Genomic DNA, 25,703 nt, shown 5'->3' with positions numbered 1-25,703 from the left:
AGATTAAAACTGATCAAAAATATACTTAGTAGAGTACTCAAAGACGTTCTCCAAACTTATCGCTCTTTTAGGTCCTGTCTGAAGTTTGACACTGCACAGGTTTTATTAGAAAGCCACCTGGACCCATCAGACTCAAGCAGGATGCCCAGTGGAAAGAAGGGTAAGAGCTCATGCCCCCAAACCGTACTGTTGTGCTGTAAGTTTGACAGAGCGCAGTTTGAGATTTCATTCTCTAAGAGGACACTGTTGGGTGGACCATCCCTCAATAATTTTCTCTATCTGAACAAGGCTTTTGCTTTACAACCACATGTCCTTTGTACACAGAGAACCAAGCTGTATTTTCTCAGCTCCTTTTTAGAAACTCACTTTACCATTATCTAACATTCCATTCATCAATGCTGAGTCTCTATGTTATCTAATGATTCAAGAATGTTCTCCCCTTTTCCACAGGAAAAGGAAGACAATGGGATTAAGGCAGGACAGGTATCTGATTTTGGCTCAATTGTCTAGACGTTTTGCGGACACAACACACAGCATCCCAAATGGAGACCCTCCTTAAGGCCTGACTTTTAAAGTTTGTAAAGTTTCTGGAACAGGTGGCAAGAACTGGCTGTGGATGGTCTATAGGGCAGACAGATCCTCTGTGGAGGCCAGAATGGTGGTCTCCCATTTCCCCACTCTGGTTTACACATTTGTTATTGCCCCAATCAACATCCACCTCATATAGTATTTACCTACTTTTGTCACTAGGCAGAGAACTACAGTTCTTGTTCTTGGGGCTGGATGTCTGGGAAACATTCTAGGTTTGCTGAATTAGATGGGCTGTCTACCATTCAAGGGACTCTTCATGTTAATACCACCTAAATCGTAAGTGGCCAAATGTGGTTACCTTTTTGGTCAGTTCTACCAAACTCACTTTGCACTGGATATGGGCAACAGATGAGCAGACAGGAAGAAAGGAAACTAAGGATTACTAATCAGCTCCTTTATGCTGGACAAAATCATGGTACATTCATATGAGTTTTTACTTAACCCTAGGAACTAGGAAAAATGACATCCATCTTAGAGTTATGCAAAATGAGAACTGGGGCAGGTGAGGAGGGGCTATCCAAGAACGATCAGTAGGAATGGACACATTTGGGTCTTAAGACTCCACACTCAATCATTGTTCAGAAGCTTGAGGGCCTCGAGAGTGCGGGCATGGGAGCCAAACACCGGGAACACAATGGCTGATCAAAACTGACGCTATTGGGGCGCCTGGGTGGCTCAGTCGGTTGGGCGTCCGACTTCGGCTCAGGTCATGATCTCGCAGTCCGTGAGTTCGAGCCCCGCATCGGGCTCTGTGCTGACAGCTCAGAGCCTGGAGCCTGTTTCAGATTCTGTGTCTCCCTCTCTCTCTGACCTTCCCCCATTCATGCTCTCTCTCTGCCTGAAAAATAAACGTAACAAAAAAAAAAAAAAAAAAAAAAAAAAAAAAAACCTGACGCTATTCAGCGTCCATATAGCTTAAAGCCGGATCAGAGGTTCACAAAAATAAATGTGTAATTATAAGCTGTGGAAAATATCCTAAAAATTCAGTCCTCTATTGAGGACATCATTTCTCAACAAACACACGTTCTACCATCACAGAACCACATATCCCAGCCCTGAAGATGTCACTGTTGGTGATGGAATATACCCAGTACACGATGCTTACACATCAGCTGTCACTTTGTAAACACCGGCTGAATGAATGATTCTGATGAGAAAATGGCACAACAAAGTTAAAATGTGATTTGTTTCAATTTTATTTTCCTATCTCAGTTTCAGTAAAAGGTTCAGAGAACTCATTGACACAAATCATAAGCTATCTCCCACCCATATACAGTATATGTCCAGTTTCTACTTTTTTTTTTCACTGAACAAAGTGATACTTTGTTCAAACCAAAGTACCAAGGAAGGGTGGGGGGGGGGGGGGGATATGGGTGTGGTCTTTTTATTCACAGACAGTAAATGTATATGCACCACCACTATGGGAAAAGCACTGAGGAAATATTTGCATCCCACAGGTTAAAAAGTCAAGCAATTAATACAATTAGAGTACCTCCAAAGATAGCAGATTTGGAACAATTAGCCATTACTGTGAAGGAAGTCCCTAGTCGTCTTTTTCTGCCACCACATTCCTACACTGGAATTTAAGCCCTCTTCATGGTGCAAGTATAAAAATTATCGAAGTCAGGGTTTTATGGCAATCTTTTGCTAAAATATATTCTATTTTAATATACATGCTACAAAAGTACACTAAAAAGGTCAATCTTTAGAGCTCTGTTAAAGAATTTAATTTTTTACACATAGAATAATGTTCACCCACCTCTAAAACCATATTTGAGGGAAGCTATTACTGTGACCCCAAATATTTCTAGCTTAATATTTTATTGTTAATAGTATTTTGTTTATAATATTGATTTTATAATACGTGTATTCAGTAATGCTCTTATAATTCTGTATCGCAGCGCCTCACCCATCACTTTAAAAAAAAAAAAAAATGCAGAAGGAACTGTGTGCCTCCAAGCAGTTCTTAATTGGGCAATCACCAAGTTTTCAAAGTTCCTGTTACAAATGTTTTCATTTTATTTTTTAAACTTTGTTACTCTAAATTCTTTTAGGATCAACATCTGGAGCTTTTAATTAGGCAAATACAAATGAGAGATGCTAAACATGAACTTGTAGGTAGCCTTTGAAAGGAAAAATTCCCTCCTGTAATAACATCCCCAGTGCCAGTGCTAGGTTCTTACAGGATAGAGTGAAATGACACTGACTGAGCACCTCCGGGGCAGATGAACTGGCCACACGCACACCAAACCAAAAAACAGGACTCTTGGTACGGAGTTTAATTCTATCTACTATAATCGTGTGGTGCACGGGATGAAGCTGCTAGTTATAGATTTACATCCATGGATCCCAAGCAGATATGTTATCTTTTATCTCAGAGTAGTAGAACGGAAATATAAAATAACTGAAATTTATTTCGGATTTAAACAAAAATAGTACTCTTTTCATTAGCAAAACATTCTTGAAAATATATCTATTTCTCCTCTTTGAACAGTTAGCCAAGGAGCACTAGGCAACTTCTGAAGGTTTAATGCCAACTGTTCAATACAATAAATACGGATAGAGAGAGCACACAGCAACAGCAGCTTATTTACATTCACTGATGACAACACATTTCTTATCCGGTTACAGTGTCCAGTCCAACAAAGGAAAGGTTTGGCATTCATGTGCTTTCTGTTCTGAAGATGAGAATCACTTCTGCTTGATTTTCATTCTTGGAAGAAAAAAATAACGAGCTGTTGTCCTCGGATTTGATGACATGATGTGAAAGAGGAATGGAACAAAGATTGGCTGTACCCACGGAGTTCGTCGGGGATTGGGTCTCCAGGCAGATTTCTTCTTCCCGGGTGAGTGTCCGGGGGGCTTCACAGGCACCAGCAGGGAGGCACCCAGGACACAAGTGGGCAGGCCCTAATCTGGGGAAGGGCTACTCTTGCACCCCCTCTGTGCTTCAGCCTCCACCCCTACTTGCCACCCTCTATATCGATCGTATGTGCTTGAGGCTGCAAAACTGATGGAAATCAGTTTAGAGGGAAATGAGGAAAAGCAGAGAATTCGACCAAGAGGTGGCCTGTGTCACGCATCACTGTCTTATGCTGCCTCCTGAGCTCCTGTCATCTGTGGAGGATGCGTACATGATGTTCTTCATAGCACAATTCTCCTTTGTTTTTCTTGAAAATTTTTTGCAAGGTCATGTTTTTCCAAACAATTTTATCAGGAGTAGAGTTTGAGGTCTGCTCTTTTTGAACCTACCGAAAAGTGGAATGTTTTTCCCTGGCAAATGATTACTTCTTTGAAAAGCAGACAAGCTTCTTTTTTTTTTTTTTGGATCCAACTTAGCCCTTCAGAAGCAACTTCAGACTAAGAGGAGGAAGTACAGGAGAACTAACTTCCTGTTGTGCCTTACATAAAACATTTTGTTAAAATTAAGAGCAACTCCAAGTACAAAAGTAAATATTTGTGCAAAGGGCACAATGCCAGATGCAATCTTAAGACATCCTCAATTTTTATTCTTTTTCTGTCTGACTCTTTAAAACACAAAGTCTTCTACATTATGAAATGTAGGCAAGTCAGGGGAAGGAAGTTTACATCAGAAAATACTCTTTAGAAAAAAGTACAGGATCTTTTGCTGATCATTTGTTACTCATTTCATAACTTAGCTCAAGTGTTGGTTAAATATTCACAGTAATTTTAGAGAAGAAACATTCATGTCTTTAAAACTTCAATCCATTGCATTTTCAACCAGTTTTCTGTACAATTACAAAATTTCATCTGTCAGTGCTTTTCTGTAGAATTCCTTATTGTCAGTCCTTCCCATTCCGGACCCAGCTATAACTTCAAGGTGGGCTGCAGGATTCCTTTCTCAATTAGATGAGTCTTGAGGGTTTTGTAAATATTTAACTGCTGTTCCGGCTGAAGCACCAACAGCTGCTGTAGCACTTTGCTGGGATTTGGACCCCTGAGGACAAAGCGGAGAAGACCAAGTTCAGGCTATTTTAAGAGAGCTCAAAGAGGCATATACCCCCAACTGAAAATAAATCATGCACTTAAGCACAGAGTGACAATCTTTACTTGACCAAGCTCACTTTCGTGCCCAATGTTAGTGGCAAAGGGAGGAAAAAAACCCAGAAACATTCTGCACTGAGAGGCATACAGTCTAGATTTGGGAAGAACGCACCAACACAAAACCCAGGAATGACACTAGGCAGTTTAGGGGATGCAAATCTAAGTTCTACAAAACTTCTCAAAAGGGCAACCTGACTGCAAGGTGAGAACAGCTGACAAGACACAAAAACTATCAAAATTCCTGGTGGATGAAGATAAGCCAAAAGAGGACATGAAAATATACTTTACATTTTTCAGCCTCAGGGGCGCCTGGGTGGCTAAACTGGTTAAGGGTCAGACCTCAGCTCAGGTCATGATCTCACGGTTCATGAGTTCGAGTCCCATCGGGCTCTGTGCTGACAGCTCAGAGCCTGGAGCCTGCTTCAGATTCTGCGTCTCCTTCTCTCTGCCCCACCCCCACGCACACTCTGTTCACTGTTTATCAAAAATAAACATTAAAAAAAATTTTTTTTAAATTTAGCTTCAAAGAAACTTCAAGAAATGCCCCTGGGGAATTATGAATGTTCAAGAGACAGGGCACAAAGATGCTGGCCCAGCACAAAAGCCCCAACCCGGGATTTGCAGTAGACGCCACAGCCTTTGTTCCAAAGAAAGTCTTAGGTGAGCCCCAATATAAGAAACAAAAGTGAGTCTTTTCTAGTTGAAAAAAGGAGGCGGACAGCCTGCCCCCCTCACCCCCACCCCCAGCAGTCCCTGTGGTGACGAGATAAGCCTGGCTGGAACTGAAGCAACACCAAGGCGGCCCGTGATGCCCTCACCCTTCTCTCCAGGGGACATCCCAAGGGCAGCCTAGGGCCTCTCCTCAAGCAGCAACCTCAGCAATCTTCGGGTTGGCTCCTCCAGCATCCCCACTCCAGCCCTTCTCTTCCTGCCCTTCACACTCTCAGTCAGAAAAGGTTCTCAACAGGACTCCTACCCTCTCCCTGCTGTGACACTTTTGCAGTCAGGGGATTGTAACTTTCCCACCCCTTAGACGCTAGAACTCAACCTGTTTATACCTGTGTGATCTTCCCAAGTGTCATTCTCTCAAATTCAGAATGAACTGATTCAGAATTTAATGTATATGTATTGTTCTTTGCAATTTCTACAGTCTATTTGAATCAGTAAAGGAGAGTATGGTTTACTTTTTGTAAAGAGAGATTAGTAAAATCCAATGGGAAAAAGCAAGACATAAATGATAATGGAGAATGGCACTGAATTCTGAGAAATACTGTAAATCATAAATTTAGTTACCCATGTAAGGACTATCAGTTCAAATGGAATTACAGGAAATAGGAAACCCAGCAGCAAAGAAATGTCTGCTATGCAGGGATAACACAACAAAAATCTTTGATTAAAAAAACTGCACGATGTTGTAGATCAGCCATCCCATGGGTTACCTTCATGCACGTGGCTCGTTTGCCAAAAATGTGGCCATATGTCTCTCACAGCCACTGTCCACTCAAGTCAGGGCACAGCTTGTCTTACATCTCTTCAAAAGATTCAGCAACTTCATAACAAACCCAGAGTAGGGACCCACAGAGAAAAGGAAGGGTATTCTAGCAAGTTCAGCTAAATGCAAAATTATGTCAGCAGGTGCTCCCAGCTAGATGCATCCTGGCACTTGCCCTGTATTTCTAATAGTCTAAATATTTGCTTTCAAATGGTAGACAACATGGCTCAGCATGACTCTTCTCTATGGAGAGAATAGCAGGTTAAAAAAAAAAGTTTGAGTTAATGCCCTAAAAGCTGCTACCATCTGAAAATAGAGTTCTAAGGATTTGAGCATTAAATACTAATACTCAAAGATATCAGTAAATAAATCATATAAGTGGATTAAATATTCCAATTAAAAAGACAAAGGCTGTCATCTTGGTTATAAGAAAACAAATCAAGCTATATGTTTGTTAGAAGAGAAACACACTTTAAATATAGGGATAAAGGAACGCTAAAAATAAAACCCTAGACAAAGAAACCCTATATAAACACTAACCAAATGAAGGCTGATGCAGCTCTTCTAGGATCCAACAAAATAGGCTTTAAGCAAGTAGTATATAAAGATGGATGTTATATAATGACCTTAGGAGCGATTCATTAGGGACACAGGACAGTCCTACATGTGTATATACCTAAGACAACATCAAAATACATAAAGCATAAACTGACAGGACAGAAATAGGTAAATTTACAATCACAGTGGGAGATTCTGACCAAGCTCTCTTCCTCACAGAATGATGAGATGGAAAAAACAAACCCCAAAAATCAGTACAGAAGATGTAGCTAAACTTCACCTAACTGGCACATACTACCCTATGTCCCCAAACTGTGGAACGCACACTTGTTGCATGTGCACATGAACACATCCCTGCATAGATGGTATGCTGTGGCATAAAACAAGCCTCCACCAAAAGAAGGAAAAAATAAAGAGTATGTTTTCTGACCACAATGGAATTAAGGCAAAAGTCAATAAAGGAAGGAGAATGAGGAAATCTCCATTTGCATGGAAAGTAATCAACACCTTTCTAAATAAAGCACATGTCAAAGAAGATATCCTAGTGGAAATCAGGAAATTTTTGTAACTGATAATGAAAATACAAATATAGCATATACTATGAGAATAAGGCAGTACTTAAGAGGGAATTTACAGTATTAGATGACTCTATTAGGCAAGAAGACTGAAAATCAATAAGCTTTATCTCATGAAGTTCAAAAAGCAATAGCAAATTGAATCTAAAGAAAGATGAAGGAATGAACGATGTGAGTGGACATCAATGAAATAGGAAGTTAACAAAGCCAGAATTTGATTCTTTGAAAGATCAATGTAGTAAACTCCTAACAAGACTGCTCAAGAAAAATAAAGATTAATACAAAAACTCCTACACTGCTCAGGGTATATATTTAAAATGTGTATTTAAGGATCTACAAATAGGAGTTTCACTCCAGATACTCTATGAAGGAAATACATGTGTTCTGTGGTCAGGCACTTAGTAGAGACCATGGAAAATAAAGTTAATGTGTGGTTGCTGTGGTTTGCTTTCACACCCCAAGCTGGCATTTTAGGGCAGATCCAAAACCTTAGGTTTAACAAGAATAAGCCACCCTTTATAAAACAGCAATACCCTCCCACTCACCCACATCTCCACCCCCACAACCATCATCCTCAGCCCGCTCTACTTTTCTCCATCACACTTAGAACCACCTAAAATGCTGTGTTTAGTTGTTTATCTTTCACTTCTCCCTCCAACTCCCCAGTAAGAATAAAAGCTCTGAGGTCAGGAACTTTGTTTTGTTCTCTTTGTGATACATCCTAGAATAATCCCCAATGCATCAGAGGCACTCAAGCAATAACTGGGGGACTGGATGAATTATTATGTCCTCCTCCTTTTTAATTAGTATTCACTAATTGAAAAGAAAATGTAACACCATTGTAATACCACAGAAAATGAGAAATTAAATTTTCTAATATTTCAATCCAGTATTATCCACATTAACTAGATCTTATCTTGGTCCTATTAAAGACCATGACATACACTATTGTTTAAGTTGTTCAAATATATGTAACATAATTTTAATTTAACCATACTTCTCAGGGCAGTAAGATGTGACAGCTCCATGGGCCACCATTCCCCTTTGATATTACATATTACCACTGACAGAAAAAGCAACTCAAACTAATGCCTATGGGAATGAGAACTCAAATCATCTAATAAAACATTTTTTAAAAATCGAAAAGTACCTTATAAAACTTGTGATGTACACATGCACAAAAGTTGCCATCAAATACTGACAATCAAATCTGTCCATTATTCCGCCATGTCCAGGAATGGTGTTTGCAAAATCCTTCAGAAACAAACATATGAGTAAATTTTCAAAAATCACCTGCTATCGGGGCGCCTGGGTGGCTCAGTGGGTTAAGCGTTCGACTTCAGCTCAGGTCATGATCTCACAGTCTGTGAGTTCTAGCCCCACATCAGGCTCTGTGCTGACAGCTCAGAGCCTAGAGACTGCTTCAGATTCTGTGTCTCCCTCTCTCTCTGGCCCTCCCCTCCTCATGCTCTGTCTCACTCTCTCTCTCAAAAATAAATAAACATTAAAAAAAAAAAAAACACCTGCTATAAAACTCCTACCTGGAAATGTCTCTTTGGGACCACGGGCTCTCAGGAAAATACTACAGGATTTTTCCACTTAATACAAACTTACTGTAACATGTCTAAAAACTTAAAATCACATCTTTCAAATACGCTCCGATGTTGGAATGATTACCAAATTGACTAGCAACATACAAGTAACACTAATTAAATATTAATTAAATCCAGCACTTTTTTTAGCTAATACAGCTTTTTCTAAATAAAAAGCGCTATCATCTATTACTAATCTAATACTGTTCTAGTCTCTTTTCCTGTTTAACCAGAAGTTATTTAAGGAGCTATTCTAGTGTTGACAGATTTACAACTGGTTCTAACTCATGTTTAATAGTTTTTACTCTGAAATATTTTGCTATTATAATATATATTCTTTTTTTTTTTTTTTTTAAGTTTTAGGGTAAAAAGAAAATCAAAATAGATCACATGGGACACATTAGTCCATTAAATGGCCAAACTGAGGGAATGGTTAGTACATCTCTCCAATGGGCTCTGTACAGACATAGCCACATGTCTGAGTGCTGAGGATATAGAAATGATGGATCACCCTTCTAGTTTACTCAGGCAACCAAAAAACATCTAAACAGTTGTTATACCTTCATTTCAGACATGCAAAATAGTATCATCATTCAACAAGAAACCCTGAATTAGAGACTGCTGAAGAAAGTATCATTCTAAATGCAATATTTCTCTATCTAAAACAATTATTGAAAAATTCTTTGGTTACTTCTTGCCAACACATCTCCTTCCTTCTCTTCCCTACTAACCAATGCACAAAACAGCCATATTAACTCAACTCCATTCTGCTGTTTGCAGGCTTTACAGGACAGTCTTCACGCACAGCTGTTATTGTGGTTCCCTGTGGACGTGTGTTATCTCCCCTAGAAGGCGGTGAGCATCTTGAGAACAGAGACATCTTATGCACTTCTGCATACTGCTTTCCACCTAACATAGTATCTTCCCCACTGCAAGTGTTCACTGAGTTTTTGTTTTTTTTTATTTCCCTGGCTTATGTGCCCTGTGGGATCTGGCCTTATCAATTATGCATTCTGATCACTTACTCTCTACCATAGCCACACTATTCTTGCTCCCTTTCAGTCTAAGCTCCTTGTCTCCTTTGTACTTTCTGGAACACTCTTCCTTAGATTTCTTTACAGGACTCATCCTTCTTCTTTTGTCAGACCCCTGCTCACATGCTACCTCCTCCAGAGAGGCCTGCCCTGTTCACCCCACCTTCAGTAGCCACTCTGACTCCTAATGGCACAACATCCACTCTTAGGGAAGGCATGTGAGGACAGCTGAGATAACAGGGCAAACATACGTCACTTTATGAGAACCTAAATTAAACAAAACATAGGGATAACTTTAAGTATCTGGAACAGGGATCTGCAAACTATGTCCCACAGGTCAAGTCTAGCCCACTGCCTGTTTTTGTAAATAAAGTCTTATTAAAACCCAGTCATAACCATTCATTGACATATTGCCCATAGGGCTTTTGCACTATAGTGGCAGAGTTCAGAGTTCAGTAGCTGCAATATGATTAATACATGTATGATTTCTCCATTTACACAAAGAGTTTACTGAGCCCACAGCTAGTAGAATGAATGGTCATATGCAAAGGCTCTCCTGCTTGTGTCTTTAAGGGAGACTATGGCATAACACTAAACCTCAGACAATTCATAGCTGGATTCTTGCATGAGCACTTGAAGTCCCAACATTAAGTGACACATGCCATTCTATAAATGAGGTGGACATGACATTTTAAAATGTATTAACACGGGGCGTCTGGTGGCTCAGCCGGCTAAGCATCCAACTCTTGGTTTTGGTTCAGGTCACGATCTTGCAGTTTGTGACTTTGAATCCCACATTGGGCTCCATGCTGACAGTGCAGGGCCTGTGTGTTTGGGATTCTCCTCTCTTCTCTCTGCCCTTCCCCTGCTCGTGCTTGCTCTCTCTCGCAAAATAAATAAACTTAAAAAAAAACTTAAAAATAAAATGTATTAACCTGACCTGACCAAAATTTAATGAGATAGAATACACCAAAATCAGCCAGGAAGCATTTCTATGAGGCCGAAACAACTAGAATGTAAAAGTTTTTGCCCAGAGGCTAAATGTGAGAGACCAAGGGAAAACCAAATTACAACTATATTACATTCTCTAATTCTCTAATAATGTAACAAAGATTCTAAACACATACCTTGATTTTGAAAGCTCTTTTGAATCCACTGGCAAAGAAGCCTCCAAAAGGGCCAATCAATGACGCAAATGTTGAAAGAGCAATGCTGTGTATCTGGAAAGGATACAAGCTCACTGTTTCCTAAACAGAAAAAAAGGGGGAAAGGGTTTAACTGCAATAAAATTGTATTTGAGCATGCCACCTAAACTAAGAACCATGATATAAATACTAAGTCAAACCATTTGCCACATTTTTGTTAACTTCACAAACTTTCAGGATCGTGGGAGAAAAATATTTTGCACGCTCTCAATACCATTCTCTACGTAGCCAGCACTCTCCATTCCCTCCGTAGGCATACTGGCAGCACTTGGAACACTCAACTCTTGCAGTTGATAGGATACTCTAGTTTATCTAGAAACTTCTACAACACTTGAGCTGTAGGCTTACTAAGAATCGGTTGAGTTGATTTCTGAATTTGTTTCTTACCAGTAGAACTTTGTAATTATATATTTTAATTCTGTATTTTATTTCACTTTAATTTTGTATGACAAAATAAAAGGAAATTTGGTCTTTGTCTCAAACCTGCTTTCAAAAAGACCACCAAATTGAGCATCAGCAAGACAGTTATAAAAGATTCAGAGACGAGATAACAAAAATTGAGAAGAATTCAACAGTCTAATTATTTTGTAAATGCTTGGTTCTTGCTCCATTTTAAAGAAACTGAAACTACAAGTTGTAGACAGTGCATAAGTACTGTGGTTTAAGAAAGATTCTTTAGACCACCAATCTCTGGACCCATTCTCAAAGTGAAGGCCTTACCCCAAAGCAAAGATCAGTAGTGTCAAAAAGTTTTACAGCAGATAACAGATGGCTTGGACACTGAAAACAATTCTTGGAATCCGTGCATTGAACACTCAAGGAGAGAAATAATTTACTGGTTAATCTGCTCCTCAAAATTGTGGATTTTAGTTAAAAATATTTCAGATACACACAGGTACACAGTACACACCCAACTGTTTCATCCCCACTTTAACCAACCAACCAACCACCAGTCCTGATGGCATGGATCAGCAGGGTTCTACCAGACAGCTTGTCAACATCCTTCAGTGAGAGATGTCAGTATTGCTTTTAAATGCCAACAGTGTGCTTTTTGAAGGTAAACTGATTTCTTAGAAGCAGCTGCTTTCTGTATAGTACAGGTCCCCTAAAAATGAAGGGAATTTGAGCTGCTGAATTTTAATTACGCTTTAAATTGAGTCAATTCATACCAGTTACAAGGGAAGCTCACTGTAAACCATTTGATTGGTAGAAATCTAAGAAATACTGAAAAATATTTTCAAAAAAATACAAGATAAATTACCATCAGTAATCAAACTATCAAGTAAATTCCTAAGAGACAACTGGTTTGTGATAGTAATATTCATTTTATGTTTGAGAAAGGGAAGTCACAAGGGAATAGAAAATATTATTGATGCTAAGTAGACAGTGATACCACTTCTGTATCATTGAATTTAAAATTCTGTACAAATTGATTTCTTGGAAAAAGTTTAGTCCTATTTTTAAATGAACCTTAAACTTTGGGATGCAGGATCCTTAACTATGTTTATCTTACCTGTCTCAACACCACCTTTAGAAAGGGAGGAAGTGAATAACTCTGAAGCTGGAAAAGTTCTGAGGGTTCACATTCTGTAACGAAGGAGTTTACATCACTTCGGTATTCCACTGGGCAGACGAAGTACTGATATTTGGATAACATGTAGGCAGCCTGAATAACAAAGCAGGAGTCCATGAAACATTGAATGAAAAAAATCTGTCCATCTATCATATTTCTTAACTATCATAATGTGTCAGAAAGACCAGAGACAGAATGCCAAAATTTCTTTGCATTCACATTTTGCTATGTATTTTAAAAGTCAGATGGTCATAAATGACCCAATAAAAGACTCTGAAAAGCCACTAGAAAGCAAAAAGGTTTTCCGGGCGCCTGAGGGGCTCAGTCAGTTGAGCATCTGACTCTTGATTTCATCTCAGGTCACGATCCCAGAGCCCAGCATTGGGCTCTGTGCTGAGCATGGAGCCTTGCTTAAGATTCTCTCTTTCCCTCTGCCTCTTTCCGTGAAGGAAGGAAGGAAGGAAGGAAGGAAGGAAGGAAGGAAGGAAGGGAAAGGAAGGGAAGGAGGGAGGAAGGGGAGAGAGAGGGAGAGAGACAGAGAGAATGAAAGGAAGAAAGAAAGAAAAGAAAAAGGTTTTGGAAATCAGTGATCTTACAATCTTTGTATGACAACAAAAAGAAGGAAGGGGAAAGAGAGAAAAAGAAAACTGCTGTATTACAGCAAGGTTTTACTTTTTTAAAGTACACATAATGAATGTTAGCAGAAGCTAACAATTATAAAGGGATGAGAGAGTACAGGACTGAAGTTTATTGCATAAATTATGGTTACATTAATTTCAACAATAAACAACTGGTTATTCAAAATTACTAATAAGTGAAAAACACCATTGTTTTTAACCAACCCAGGAAACTATTACTGAAGTATTCTTATAGCCATATCACTACAATTTTTAAAACTAGCTATCCTCAGCCATGGGAGAAGATACATAAAATATTTCATTATAAATTTAAATTGCCAGACAACAGTTACCCTCTTATTCTGCAGCCAATATTCTTATAGAGTAGCTCTTTATTTTCTTCTAATGATATGGCTATTCTTGTAGTATTTCTAAATAAGTCTTTAATGATACTAATACCACATTCTTATAGTATTATTTAACTTAATATTCTAATTATACCTGCTTTGTGATGTAAAAACGTTGGACAAGCCTGGATCTCTTTTCATTGTTCTATTTATCAATTATTATCTCATCAGTATTCTACCACATAAACATCAGAATAATTTTACTCAATTCTATTGCCACTTTCTTGAGAATCAACTAAACTTACGAATTAAACAGGGCAATTATGGTAGTATTCCCATCCAGGAACCTGGCACATTTCCACTTATTTGTATTTTGCTCCCTCTCAAAGCTCCATGTTGTTACCAGTTATTCCACATCTGGCTACAGAATATATTCTAGAACTATCAGGGACTAGACTCTTTAAAAATTAAACTTCCAACCAGTTATTTTTTTTGCATACTTCTATCCAGCCATTTTACTGTATCTTTATTAATTCTCATGAGACCTCTTTTAATGCAAACATAAATTCCATAATTGTACACTAATTATTAAAATGTTAATATCTATTATGCATGGCTAAAAGTAAATGTCAATTATTTTTATCAAACTTTTCCTGCAAGTTGGGTTTATAGCAGTAAACACCCCCACTAAATCAATTAGCCAGCATGCATTAAGGAGACAGAGTTCTTCAACATCGTTTATATTCTCTGCTTTTCTCAAAGCCACCACTTGTCCCAGCACCTGTGTCCCTGTGTCCCCCATAAGGCAGAACAGCTGTTAGAAACTGCCAAACACAACAGCACAACAGCGGGTCTCAAATCTAGCTGTACGTCAGAATTAACAGGGAGTCCACTGACGGGATAGGGCTGGGACATATATTTTGTATAAGCAACGCAGACAATTCTATTTTTCTTTTTTTTTTTTTTTAAGATGTATGTATGTATGTATTTACATATTTTTAAAGTTTTTTTTTTTTTTAATGTTTGTTTATTTTTGAGAGAGAGTGACAGAGCATGAGCAGGAGAGGGGCAGAGAGAGGGAGACACAGAATCCGAAGCAGGCTCCAGGCTCTGAGCTGTCACCAAAGAGCCCAACACAAGGCTCAAACTCATGAACTACAAGATTATGACCTGAGCTAAGTTGGACGCTTAACTGACTGAGTCACCCAGGCGCCCCTACTTATTTACTTAAGAGGGAGGGTGTGGGTAGAGGGAGAGAGAGAGAGAATCTTAAGCAGGCTCTACACCCAACAGGGAGCCTATTGTAGGGCTTGATCTCAAAACCCTGAGATCATGACCTGAGCTGAAATCAAGAGTTGAACACTTAACCAATGGAGTCACTCAGGCACCCCTCTCCCCAGGTAATTCTGATATGAGGCCATGATGAGAACTACTGGAGTACAGAATTGGCTCTGTTTAATGGGTTTCAATAAATACATTATTAGCATTTTGTGGTTCAATTTTTTTAGGTTCAAAATAGATTGATAAATTTGCCACCATTTTCAAAATATAAATAAAATAAACATCTCAGTAAAACTCACAATGAATCCAAACACGACTGTGGAAAAGAAACCGCCAATGAATCCTTCCCAAGTCTTTTTAGGAGACAACTAAAAAAGGCCAAATAAAATTAAAAAGTTACTACACTCACAAAACACACAAATACATATGGCAAATTGTTTTCAGTGAATTCCCACAATACCTTATACATCTCTCCGTACTTTTTTCTTGATGGAATGGCTTTGGAAACCTTTTTCTTTCATTCCATGATCCCGATTTATTTGTACAAATTTCTCTAGTAATATCTAACACATTTTAGACCCTCAAACTGTGAATATATGTTTCTGTATAAATAACCTCAATTTATTTTTTTCTCTCCCAAAGAACTATGAACTCTATATTGAAATCATCGTCCCATGACTTTTATGCTTATATAAACCCCCACAATAGGGTGGTTCTTGCAATAAGGGTGAGATATAGTCATTCCAAGTACATATGGTCTGTATTGACCTACTACTGACAAAAAATAGAAGAATGAGTATAACAAAACACAGACATTGCAGCACATGAGATTTTCATATATTCTCAAAAATGCCATGCATTCAACAGACCTCTTCCTGAAATGGCAAAACACTCCAGATACAGTATTTGCTCCACAAGTATTCACATATCCTTCTCCCTTGGGTCACAATCTATGTCTGTCTCCATGAAGAAAGGAACATGTTGTGCTTCTAATAATAGATACTGTTTCAGATTCCGGCTATTGTTTCTCAGTCAATGGGGCATTCAGGCAGAGAAATCTGGAGGAAAGTTTGGAAATCAGTGATGCAGGGGCAGGAGGAAAAGATTTGGGAGTGCACAGCTCTAACTGCCTGAGGTGCCCTATATGATAAGGACTGATGTATGGGGAGATCACTGATGGCCTCTGTGATGACTCTTTCAGTGGATGGGTGGGGACAGAAGCCAAATAAATATCAGACAGAAGTTTCTGCAGACAGAAACAGGTGACAGGCTAATCTACATGATCTCTTTATAGACCTTTTGTCCTAATGATGTTCATAAAACCCAAAGCCAAAGTGTTGACAGAAATGGTTTCTTGACAAATCTGATAACAATTCTGCCACAGAGACAATTTCCTAGGATGATTCAGTATTACTGTCATGAAGTAGTTGACTCAAATTCAAAAGTGCCTGTTGATTATTTTAAAGATGACTTCTCAAATTAAATTGACCTATATAAAACTGATTTAGGGGTTAACTTGCTTAATCACATATGGGTATATCATACAACTAATCCAGCCTGGTAAATTCACTAGAAATCTGTGTCCAAAATCAAACAGTAAGACTCCTCTACAACCATAACAGCCTCTCTGAAGGCTTTCTAAGCCAAAAACTTATCTGGTACAGAAGTGAATATTTAATCACTTGCCCTGATGCTACAGCAGCTTTAGAAACTTTTAAAAATATATATATATACCTTGCTTGCTGTATCCCTCCCTATAGCTCAGCCTGATGCTGTATGCTGCTGGACTCTTACATGGGGAAGAACTTATGGAAGACTTTTAAAGGACAGGCACATCCATGTGTTCCTCTGGGAACACTTAAGCTACTCTTGTATCATTCTTAACAAACAGGTTTTGTATCTGCACAATTGTCCCAGTCCCTCCAAACTGCCTTCATACAGTAACATCAAAATAGCCAACCAAAATATTCGTGGGGATATTATTAAAGACTTTGGACAATACATGAATGGGGAGAACCCTATCTAAAGCCCCAACATGAAAAGTTTGTTTAAAGGTAATCAGTTCTAGTAAAAGGTCTATTTTTCCATGAGGAATCAGTTTGTTTCTTTCTTCCCCAAAATGAGCACTGTATAATTCATTAATTCATTTCTTTCTTTGCCTCCACTGAATGTAAGCAGAACCAAATCTAAGGCAAAACAACATGGTCTTTTCACATGTATTTTCCTTTCCCTTATCTTAACCTTTCCTTATTACGTGCATTATCAGTATTTTATTGTAGGGCCTCAAATTTTTTCAAAATAAGCTTGGGTGTAAAAGTCTTACAAGTGGACAGGACTATGGGAAGGTGATGAAGTGTACACTTTTAAAAAAAATTTGGTAAAGGAGGTGATAGAGAAGACAGTGACAGGGGAGAGCAGAGTCTAGGAAAGGCTTGTTTGTAGGGTTGCTGGGGAATGAAGAAGAATTGCACTATAGCTAACAGAAAGAAACCAGCAGAAAGATGAAATGAGCCTTCTTCACAAGACAGAGGACAAATGATGGAGTCAGGTCCTTACTGAGGAGCTAACAGGTTATCTAAGAATCCACATGGAATCACTGGGAAACATGGCTCACTGCCTCTACACTATGGCTGTTAAACACAGCTAAGGAAAATCAAAGCACCTCAGAAATAAAAATGTGCAACAGCACCAAATTGTTGGAGATCTTCTCCAGTGGCTAATCTTTAAGGTTATGGTAATGGCTTGCTTGTGATGTTGTTCCATTACCTTAATTAATGGAGTCCTCCCAAAAAAAAATCCAAAAAGGTAAGCAGTTATGTCATTGCAAATAACACTTGATATTGGAACAAGGAACCTTAAAAAAAATCAGAAAAAAGTCCATATGATTAAGTGGCAAACATTTATATAGGTTTATGACTCCTATTGAACCAATGCAATAGCCCTTTGGATTATACTGCAGCCTCATCCAGAACATAACACTTGCCAAAACATTAGTAGAAACAATAAGTATCAAGTAAATTTTCCCATTAAGCAATTCAGCAGAGCAAAATCTATAAATAAACTAACATACCAGGAGAATATTGCTAAGGAAAATATTAAATAATCAATTTAATTTTAATATTAAGCAATCCATTTCTATAGCTATAGACTTTTAAATTTTACTTTTATGAGGAACAAGTTATAAATAGAACAAAGAATTTAAAAAGCGGTCTTTCAAAATGGAAATAAGTCATCTGTTTAGACACAGTATAATCTTCATAAATTTATACCAAGCTCTTAATAAAAATTCTTTTTCAGGAATAATTATCAATTTCAATTCTATCTTAGCCTATAGTTACATGAAACCCTACTAATTGTACGGAACCTACTAATTTCAGTAACTGCTCCCCATCAATTAAAAGTCTGCATACAGAAGACAATCTTTATACACACACCTCAGTATAAACAAATTAAAACACAGAGCTGTGAAGGGTTTTATCTTGACAAAACCTATCAACTGTAAAAGATTTTAATTAATGGACTTAAAAGAATGCAGGGAAAATATGGTCAGATTTCTTAAAGCGTAAGTGTTTCTCCACTCTGATTTTTAACTAATAACTTTCATAATTTTAAACAAAAATGCTTTCTGAATCTGCAAGGCACTGCTATGTAGCAAGTAACTCCATCTGAAATCTGGACACCTACTCCTGTGTAAAGGCAGAGTAAAACCTACCCAACTTTCACCCAGAGAAAATACATTGCCAGCATTCTGTTTGCTGACAAGCAAACGTTCATGTACTTTTTGCATTCCACAAAAATAATATACTCTTTTTAAAGTCTATGTGTGCTTTGTAAAAAGGCACACTAAGGTGCAGTAACACCCGAAAATGTTAATTTGTGGGAGCTTTTAGGAAGACTTCCTGCATTTTATTTGGAACCCGAATAAGAAGGGTTTTCAAGTTGTTAACAAAGCATTTGTCTTCAGATGTCAAATGGTAAGCAAAACTCAGGAAGACATTTTAATGAAATAGAGCAACAACAGAGAGTACATTTTAGTAGAAATCTGAAAGACACTGTCCAATGTGAAAGAGCTTTAAAAAGGCTAGGATATAAATACAAAGCAGCATAACACTGTCCCCTTACCATATCATGCCTTCAAACAGATTTTGGATGACAAGATGTGACTGGGTAACTGTTATCAGTAAAGTGACATGAGTCCATGCGAACTGTTAATAGCCCAAGAACAAAACAATTAGTGAACACAACTCATCAGTGCAGCCCTGGAGCAACAGCAATTTTGAAACACAAGTTTCTAGCATGACTTTCAGTCAAATTTTAAAAGGTAGGGTCATACAGAATAAATGCTGTTAGTAAATTATATTCATTTTGGTGCCTACTGGAACCTTAAAACCATGAAGACATTTAACAAAGTAATCTTAATTCATACACAAATAGAAAGCTAACAGTATTGATACACTACTAAATTTAAAAACATATACAAAATATACAATAATCTTGAGTCATTAGTTAAAAATGATAATGAGAAAGTTATGGTGGTTGTTTCAGAATTGAGAGAGAAACATTTTCCTTGGCATTCTGCAGTTATTAAAAATGCTGAAAATGATTTTTCTTTCAGAATTCACTATGGTAGCTTTTTCACATTAGGAGTTATTTCTGACTTCAAATAACTCAAACCAGCAGGGACCAATTACCCTTAAGTGCCAGCTCTTCATTCTCGAAAACTGGTCTTCACAGCACTATTCAATGACAGTATTTGATTTCAGATTTTCAAAGACTTGTGTGTCTCATCAAGTCCATCTAGCCTGAGAGATGTCACTTTAGTAATTTTTAGCATCATCAGTATGAGGACAATATGAATGAAAAAAACTAATGTTTCTATATGTTTGTCTTACAATTTTGATTAGAATTTATAAAATGTTCATAATTCTTAATATTTTGATTTATTCATAACTTATTTCCCATTTTGGCAAATAATATATTAGTTGTTTTGTTTTGTTTTTTATCTGTATAAAAGATCCAATTCTTTTTATCTTATTTCTTTATCTGGTTTCTTCAAAATGTATATTTAATTTTTTTCAGTAGGCACCATTTATATTTTCATAGCACATTCTATTATTTCTAACTTGTCTTGATGATTTCTAGATTCTTATGGAGAATTTTAATCTCCTCTCAAGATCCCCAGAAATTAGAAATGTAAGAAATTCTAGTTTCCCAGTGAAGATGCTCAATAGAATGTCTTAATGGAGAAAAGCAAAGCATAAAGAATAGGAAATATATACAAATCCAAAATAAGCCTAACACATAAATTCACAGATTTAAATACTATATTTTGCATTTTATAATCTTATAATTAGCCAGCTTTTAAGAAAATAAGTTCATAATGCACAGTGATAAATTTTATTAAACACTGAACATACTTCAATGATACAGTGCAAAAAAAAAACCTTAGGGCAAAAAGAATTATGCAATCAACTGTGTGACTAACCACAACTACCAAGAAAATATATGTTCTGTTCTCTTTATGCTCAGGCTAACAACAAATAAACATAGATACTTTCTCTAGAAAAACATGGTATGTGTTTTCCTTACTAACTGTTCAGGAGACTATGAACATGCTTCAAATATTTGATTTTCATTTTATAGCCTTTGAAAATATTCAAAGAAAGAGTTTGGGAAACTTTGAAAACAGTTAAAATTTTTAAACCTTCAAAAACTTTACAACTTAAACCTTTTGTATTTAATAGTCAACCAAAACTGAAATGCCCCCACATTAGGCAAAACACCAACTAGCAGATTAGATCTACTCACTACAGAAAAAAAAAATTAAAGGTGAGTGTTTTTATTATACACAGTGACTACAGAATAATAGTTAATACAGACCATATAAAACTGCAGACGATAATGTTTCTTCACCAAGCTCAGCACAAACATGCAGAAACCTGTTCAAGAACAAAACACATGCGCTTGTGCAATTTGTTACAAAATGTAAGATTCACTGAGCTCACATAAGCCAATTTTCTGAACCACCTCTAGATATAGTTTAGCACTTACTCATAGGTCACCCTCTCCTACTCATATTAAGCATTTTATTTTTTTTATTTTTTTTTATTTTTTTTTTTAGGTAGGTTTCATGTCCAGTTTGGAGCCCAATGTGGGGCTTGAACTAAATGAAGGCCCTGAGCTCAATACCTGAGCTGAGATCAGGAGTCCGACACATAACCTACTGAGCCATCCAGGTGCCCCTTATAATAAGCATTTTAAATAAAAGTTTCTTGAGTGAAATGATCTTGTATTCTCCAAAATGCCTACTATATTCCATGACATAAATTCAATAAACATCCCCTGCATTAAGAGAATTAGTCTCTTGCAAATATGTGAACATGAAAAAACAGATCTTGAATTTCAGCTGAATAAAAGTTATCTGCATAGAGAGAAACCTCCAAGGGAAAACCTATAAGGCTATCAGCTGATTTTTCAGCAGGAACTTTGCAGGCCAGAAGGGAGTGGCATGACATATTCAACGTGCTGAAAGGAAAAAATCATACAACCAAGAATACTCTATCTGGCAAGTATATCATTTAAATTTAAAGAAAAAATAAAGAGTTTCCCAAACAGAAGATAAAAGAGTCTTACAAGAAGTATTAAAGGGGCCTCCTTAAGTAGAAAAGAAATTGCCATAAGTAAACATAAGAAAATTATGAATAAAAAGATGTAAAATATGATCACATACATATAATACATGGCGGGGGGAGTAAAAAAAGGAAAAGAAAAGGTGTTTGTTTATTTTTCTGTTGTTTTTTTTTTTTTAAAGAATGTGTTTGAACTTAAATGACCATTAAATTAATGTAGACTGCTACTTAGGATGTTATATATGAGTCTCATGATAACCACAAACCTAAGATCTGTAATCGACACAGTAAACAAAGAGAAAGAAAGTCAAACATAAGACTATTGAAACTTATCAATCACAAAGAAGGAGAGCAAGAAGGAATAGAGAAGAGATACAAAAACAGCCAGAAAACAAGTAATAAAATGGCAATATCTATCAACAATTACTTTAAATGTAAATGGCCTAAATGTTCCAATCAAAAGACATAGGATGACAGAATGTATAAAGAAAAGAGGCCCATCTGTGTGCTGCTTACAAGCGATTCACCTCAGATCTAAAGATACATATGGGGGAGGTGCCTGGGTAGCTCAGTCATTTAAGCATCCGACTCTTTTTTTTTTTTTTTTTCAATGTTTTTTATTTATTTTTGGGACAGAGAGAGACAGAGCATGAACGGGGGAGGGGCAGAGAAAGAGGGAGACACAGAATCGGAAACAGGCTCCGAGCCATCAGCCCAGAGCCTGACGCGGGGCTCGAACTCACGGACCGCGAGATCGTGACCTGGCTGAAGTCGGACGCTTAACCGACTGCGCCACCCAGGCGCCCCTACATCCGACTCTTGATTTAGGCTCAGGTCATGATCTTCTGGTTTGTAGGATCAAGATCCATGTCAGAGTCTGTGCTGACAGTGCAGAGCCTGCTTGGGACTCTCTCTCCCTCTCTGTCTGCTTCTCCCCCACTCATTCTCTCTCAAAATAAATAAACATAAAAAAAAAAAGTAAAGACACATACAGACTGAAAGGGAAGAGATGGGAAAACATCTACCATGCAAACATAAGTGGGGAAAAAAAAAGCCAGCATAGCAATACTTATATCAAACAAAGTAGACTTTAAAACAAAGAATGTAACAAGAGACAGAGAAGGGCATTATATAATGATAAAGGGGTCAATCCAACATGAGGATATACCAATTATAAACATCTATACACCTAACACTGGAGCACCTAAAGCAAATATTAATGGACACAAAGGGAAAAATTGATGGTAATTCAATAATATTGAAGGACTTTAACACACCAGTTACATCAATGGGTAGATCATCCAGGCAGAAAATCAACAAAGGAAACAGTGCCTTTGAACGACACATGGGACCAGATAAACATAAGAGATACATACAGAGCATTCCATCTAAAAACAACAGAATACACATTCTTTTTAAGTGCACTTGGAACCTCTCCAGAATAGAGCACATATTAGGCCACAAAACAAACCTCAATAAATTTAAGAAGACTGAGACCATGTATCTTTTCCAATCACAATGGTATGAAACTAGAAGTAAATCACAAGGAAAAAATGGAAACAACACAAACATATGGAGGCTAAACAATATGATCCTAACAACTAATGGGCCAAAGGAAATCAAAGAAGAAATTAAAAAAAAAATACATGGAGACAAATGAAAATGAAAACACAATGATCCAAAATGTTTGGAACACAGTGAAAGTAGTTCTAAGAGGAAAATACATAGTGATAAGGAGCTACCTCGAGAAAGAAGAAAGCTCAAATAAATAACCTAACCTTCACCTAAAGGAACTAGAAGAAGAACAAGCAAAGCCCAAGGTGAGTAGGAAAAAAGGAAACAATAAAGAGCAGAGCAGAAATAAATGACATAGAGACTAAAAACCACAGTAGGAAAAAAAGTCAGTGAAACCAAGAACTGGTTCTTTGAAAAAATAAACAAAATTAAGATACATCCTTAGCCACACTCATAAAAAAAAGAGAAAAGACCCAAATACATACAATCAGAAACAAGAGAGGAGTAACAGCTAAAACTAGAGAAACACAAAGGATTATAAGAGAATACTATGAAAAATTATATGCCAACGAATAAGACAATCTAGAAGAAATGGATAGATGAAATGGATAAATTTCTAGAAATACACAATCTTCTAAAACTAAACAGGAATAGAAAATCTAAAGAAACTGATTATAAGAAATTGAATCACTAGTAAAAAACTACCAAAAAATTAAAGTTCTGGACTAGACAGACTCACATTCAGAAAACATTTAATACCTATTCTCCTCAAACTATTTCAAAAAATAGAAGAAAAATGTCCAAATATATTCTACAAAGCCAGCATTACCCTGACACAAAAATCAGACAAAGACATCACACAAAAAAACCAAAAACTACAGGCCAACATTCCTGAACACAGATGCAAAAATCCCCAATAAAACATTAGCAAACCACATACAACAACAATACATTATAAAGATTCACCAGGATCAAGGGGAATTTATTACAGAAATGCAAGGATGGTTCAATATTAACTCATCAACCAACAAGATATACACCACCATCAATAAAATGAAGGACAAGAATCATATGATCATCTCAATAGTTGCAAAGCATTTGACAAAACCCAACATCCATTAATGATAAAGTCTCAACAAAGTAGGGTTAGAGTATGTATGTGTACACACACACACACACCCACACACACACACCCTACAGCTAACATCACACTCAATGTGAAAAACTGTGAGTTTTTCCTCTAAGATTACAAACAAGACAAGGATGTCCATGCTCCCCACTTTTATTCAACATGGTACTGGAAGTCCAAGCCACAGCAATCAGACAAGAAAAAGAAAGAAGAGGCATCCATATTTGTTAAGAGGTTAAACGGGGATCAAGACATGATACTATATACAGGAGATCCTAAAGACCCCACCCAAATACTACCAGAAGTAATAAATGAATTCAGTAAAGTTACAGGATATTAAATTAACGCCTAGAAATCAATAGTGTTTCTACCCACTAATAATGAAGTAGCAGAAAAAGAAATTAAGAAAACAAGACCATTTTACAGTTGCACCAGAAAGAAGAAAATACCTAGAAATAAATTTAACAAAAGAAGTGAAAGACCTGTACTCTGAAAATTATAACCGCTGATGAAAATAATTGAAGATAACACAAACAAATGTAAAGATATTCCATGCTCATGGATCATAATAATTCATATTGTTAAAATGTCCATATTACCCCAATCAATCTACAGATTCAATGCAATTCCTAACAAAATACCAAAATACCAAGCATTCTTCGCAGAACTGGAACAAATAATACTAAAATTTGTATGGAACCTCAAAAGACCCCAAATAGCCAAAGTAATCTTGAGGGGAAAAAAAAAAAGGCTGGAGGTATCATACTCCCAGGTTTCAAGATATACTATACAAAGCTGCAGTAATCAAAATGGTATAGTACTGACACAAAAACAGACACACAGATCAATGGAACAGAATAGGGACACCAGAAATAAATTCCTGATTATATGGTCAATTAATCTATGACAAAGGAAGCAAACATATAAAATGGGAAAAAGATAGTTTCTTCAATAAACAGATCTGGGAAAAACTGGACATGCAAACATACAAAAGAAACTAGACCATTTCTTAACACCATACAAAAAAATAAACTCAAAATGGATTTAAGACCTAAATGTGAGACCTGAAATCATAAAAATCCTAGAAGAAAGCACAGGCAGTAACTTCTCTGACATCAGCCATAGCAATATTTTTCTAGATGTGTCTCCTAAGGCAAGGGAAACAAAAGCAAAAGTAAACTACTGGGACTACCAAATAAAAAGCTTTTGTACAGCAAAGGAAACCATCAGCAATATAAAAGGAGACCTACTGAATGGGAAAAGATATTTGCAAATGATTTATCCAATAAAGGGTTAGTATCCAAAATGTATAAAGAACTTCTACAACTCAACACCAAAAGAACACAAACAATCCAATTAAGAAAATTCAGGACCTGAACAGACATTTTTCCAACACACTGAAAAAGTGCTCAACATGACTAAAATCGGGGAAATGCAAATCAAAACCACAACAAGCTATCGCCTCATACCCATTAGAATGGCTCAAATTAAAAAGACAAG

The 25,703-nt window shown here is 37.0% G+C and overlaps 1 protein-coding gene across 1 annotated transcript in view; it reads right to left on the bottom strand.

Moving 5' to 3' along the window:
- Nucleotides 1-1,763: 1,763 nt before the first annotated feature.
- CDS1 (CDP-diacylglycerol synthase 1) overlaps nt 1,764-25,703 on the bottom strand; it is a 71,190-nt gene continuing 47,250 nt past the window's right edge. The window contains exons 6-13 of the mRNA XM_060654676.3: nt 20,811-20,869; nt 19,053-19,135; nt 17,697-17,784; nt 15,230-15,298; nt 12,626-12,778; nt 11,035-11,154; nt 8,432-8,535; nt 1,764-4,549 (exon numbers count right to left, since the gene is read on the bottom strand). Coding sequence (XP_060510659.3) covers nt 4,420-4,549; nt 8,432-8,535; nt 11,035-11,154; nt 12,626-12,778; nt 15,230-15,298; nt 17,697-17,784; nt 19,053-19,135; nt 20,811-20,869 — 806 coding nt within the window. The 3' untranslated portion in view covers nt 1,764-4,419. The remainder of the gene's footprint in view (nt 4,550-8,431; nt 8,536-11,034; nt 11,155-12,625; nt 12,779-15,229; nt 15,299-17,696; nt 17,785-19,052; nt 19,136-20,810; nt 20,870-25,703) is intronic.

This window comes from Panthera onca, chromosome B1, assembly GCF_046562875.1.
Source record: "Panthera onca isolate mPanOnc1 chromosome B1, mPanOnc1 haplotype 2, whole genome shotgun sequence".
Classification (NCBI taxonomy): domain Eukaryota; kingdom Metazoa; phylum Chordata; class Mammalia; order Carnivora; family Felidae; genus Panthera; species Panthera onca.
The sequence above is the reverse complement of the archived record's forward strand: the minus strand, read 5'-3'. Positions and strand labels throughout refer to the sequence as shown.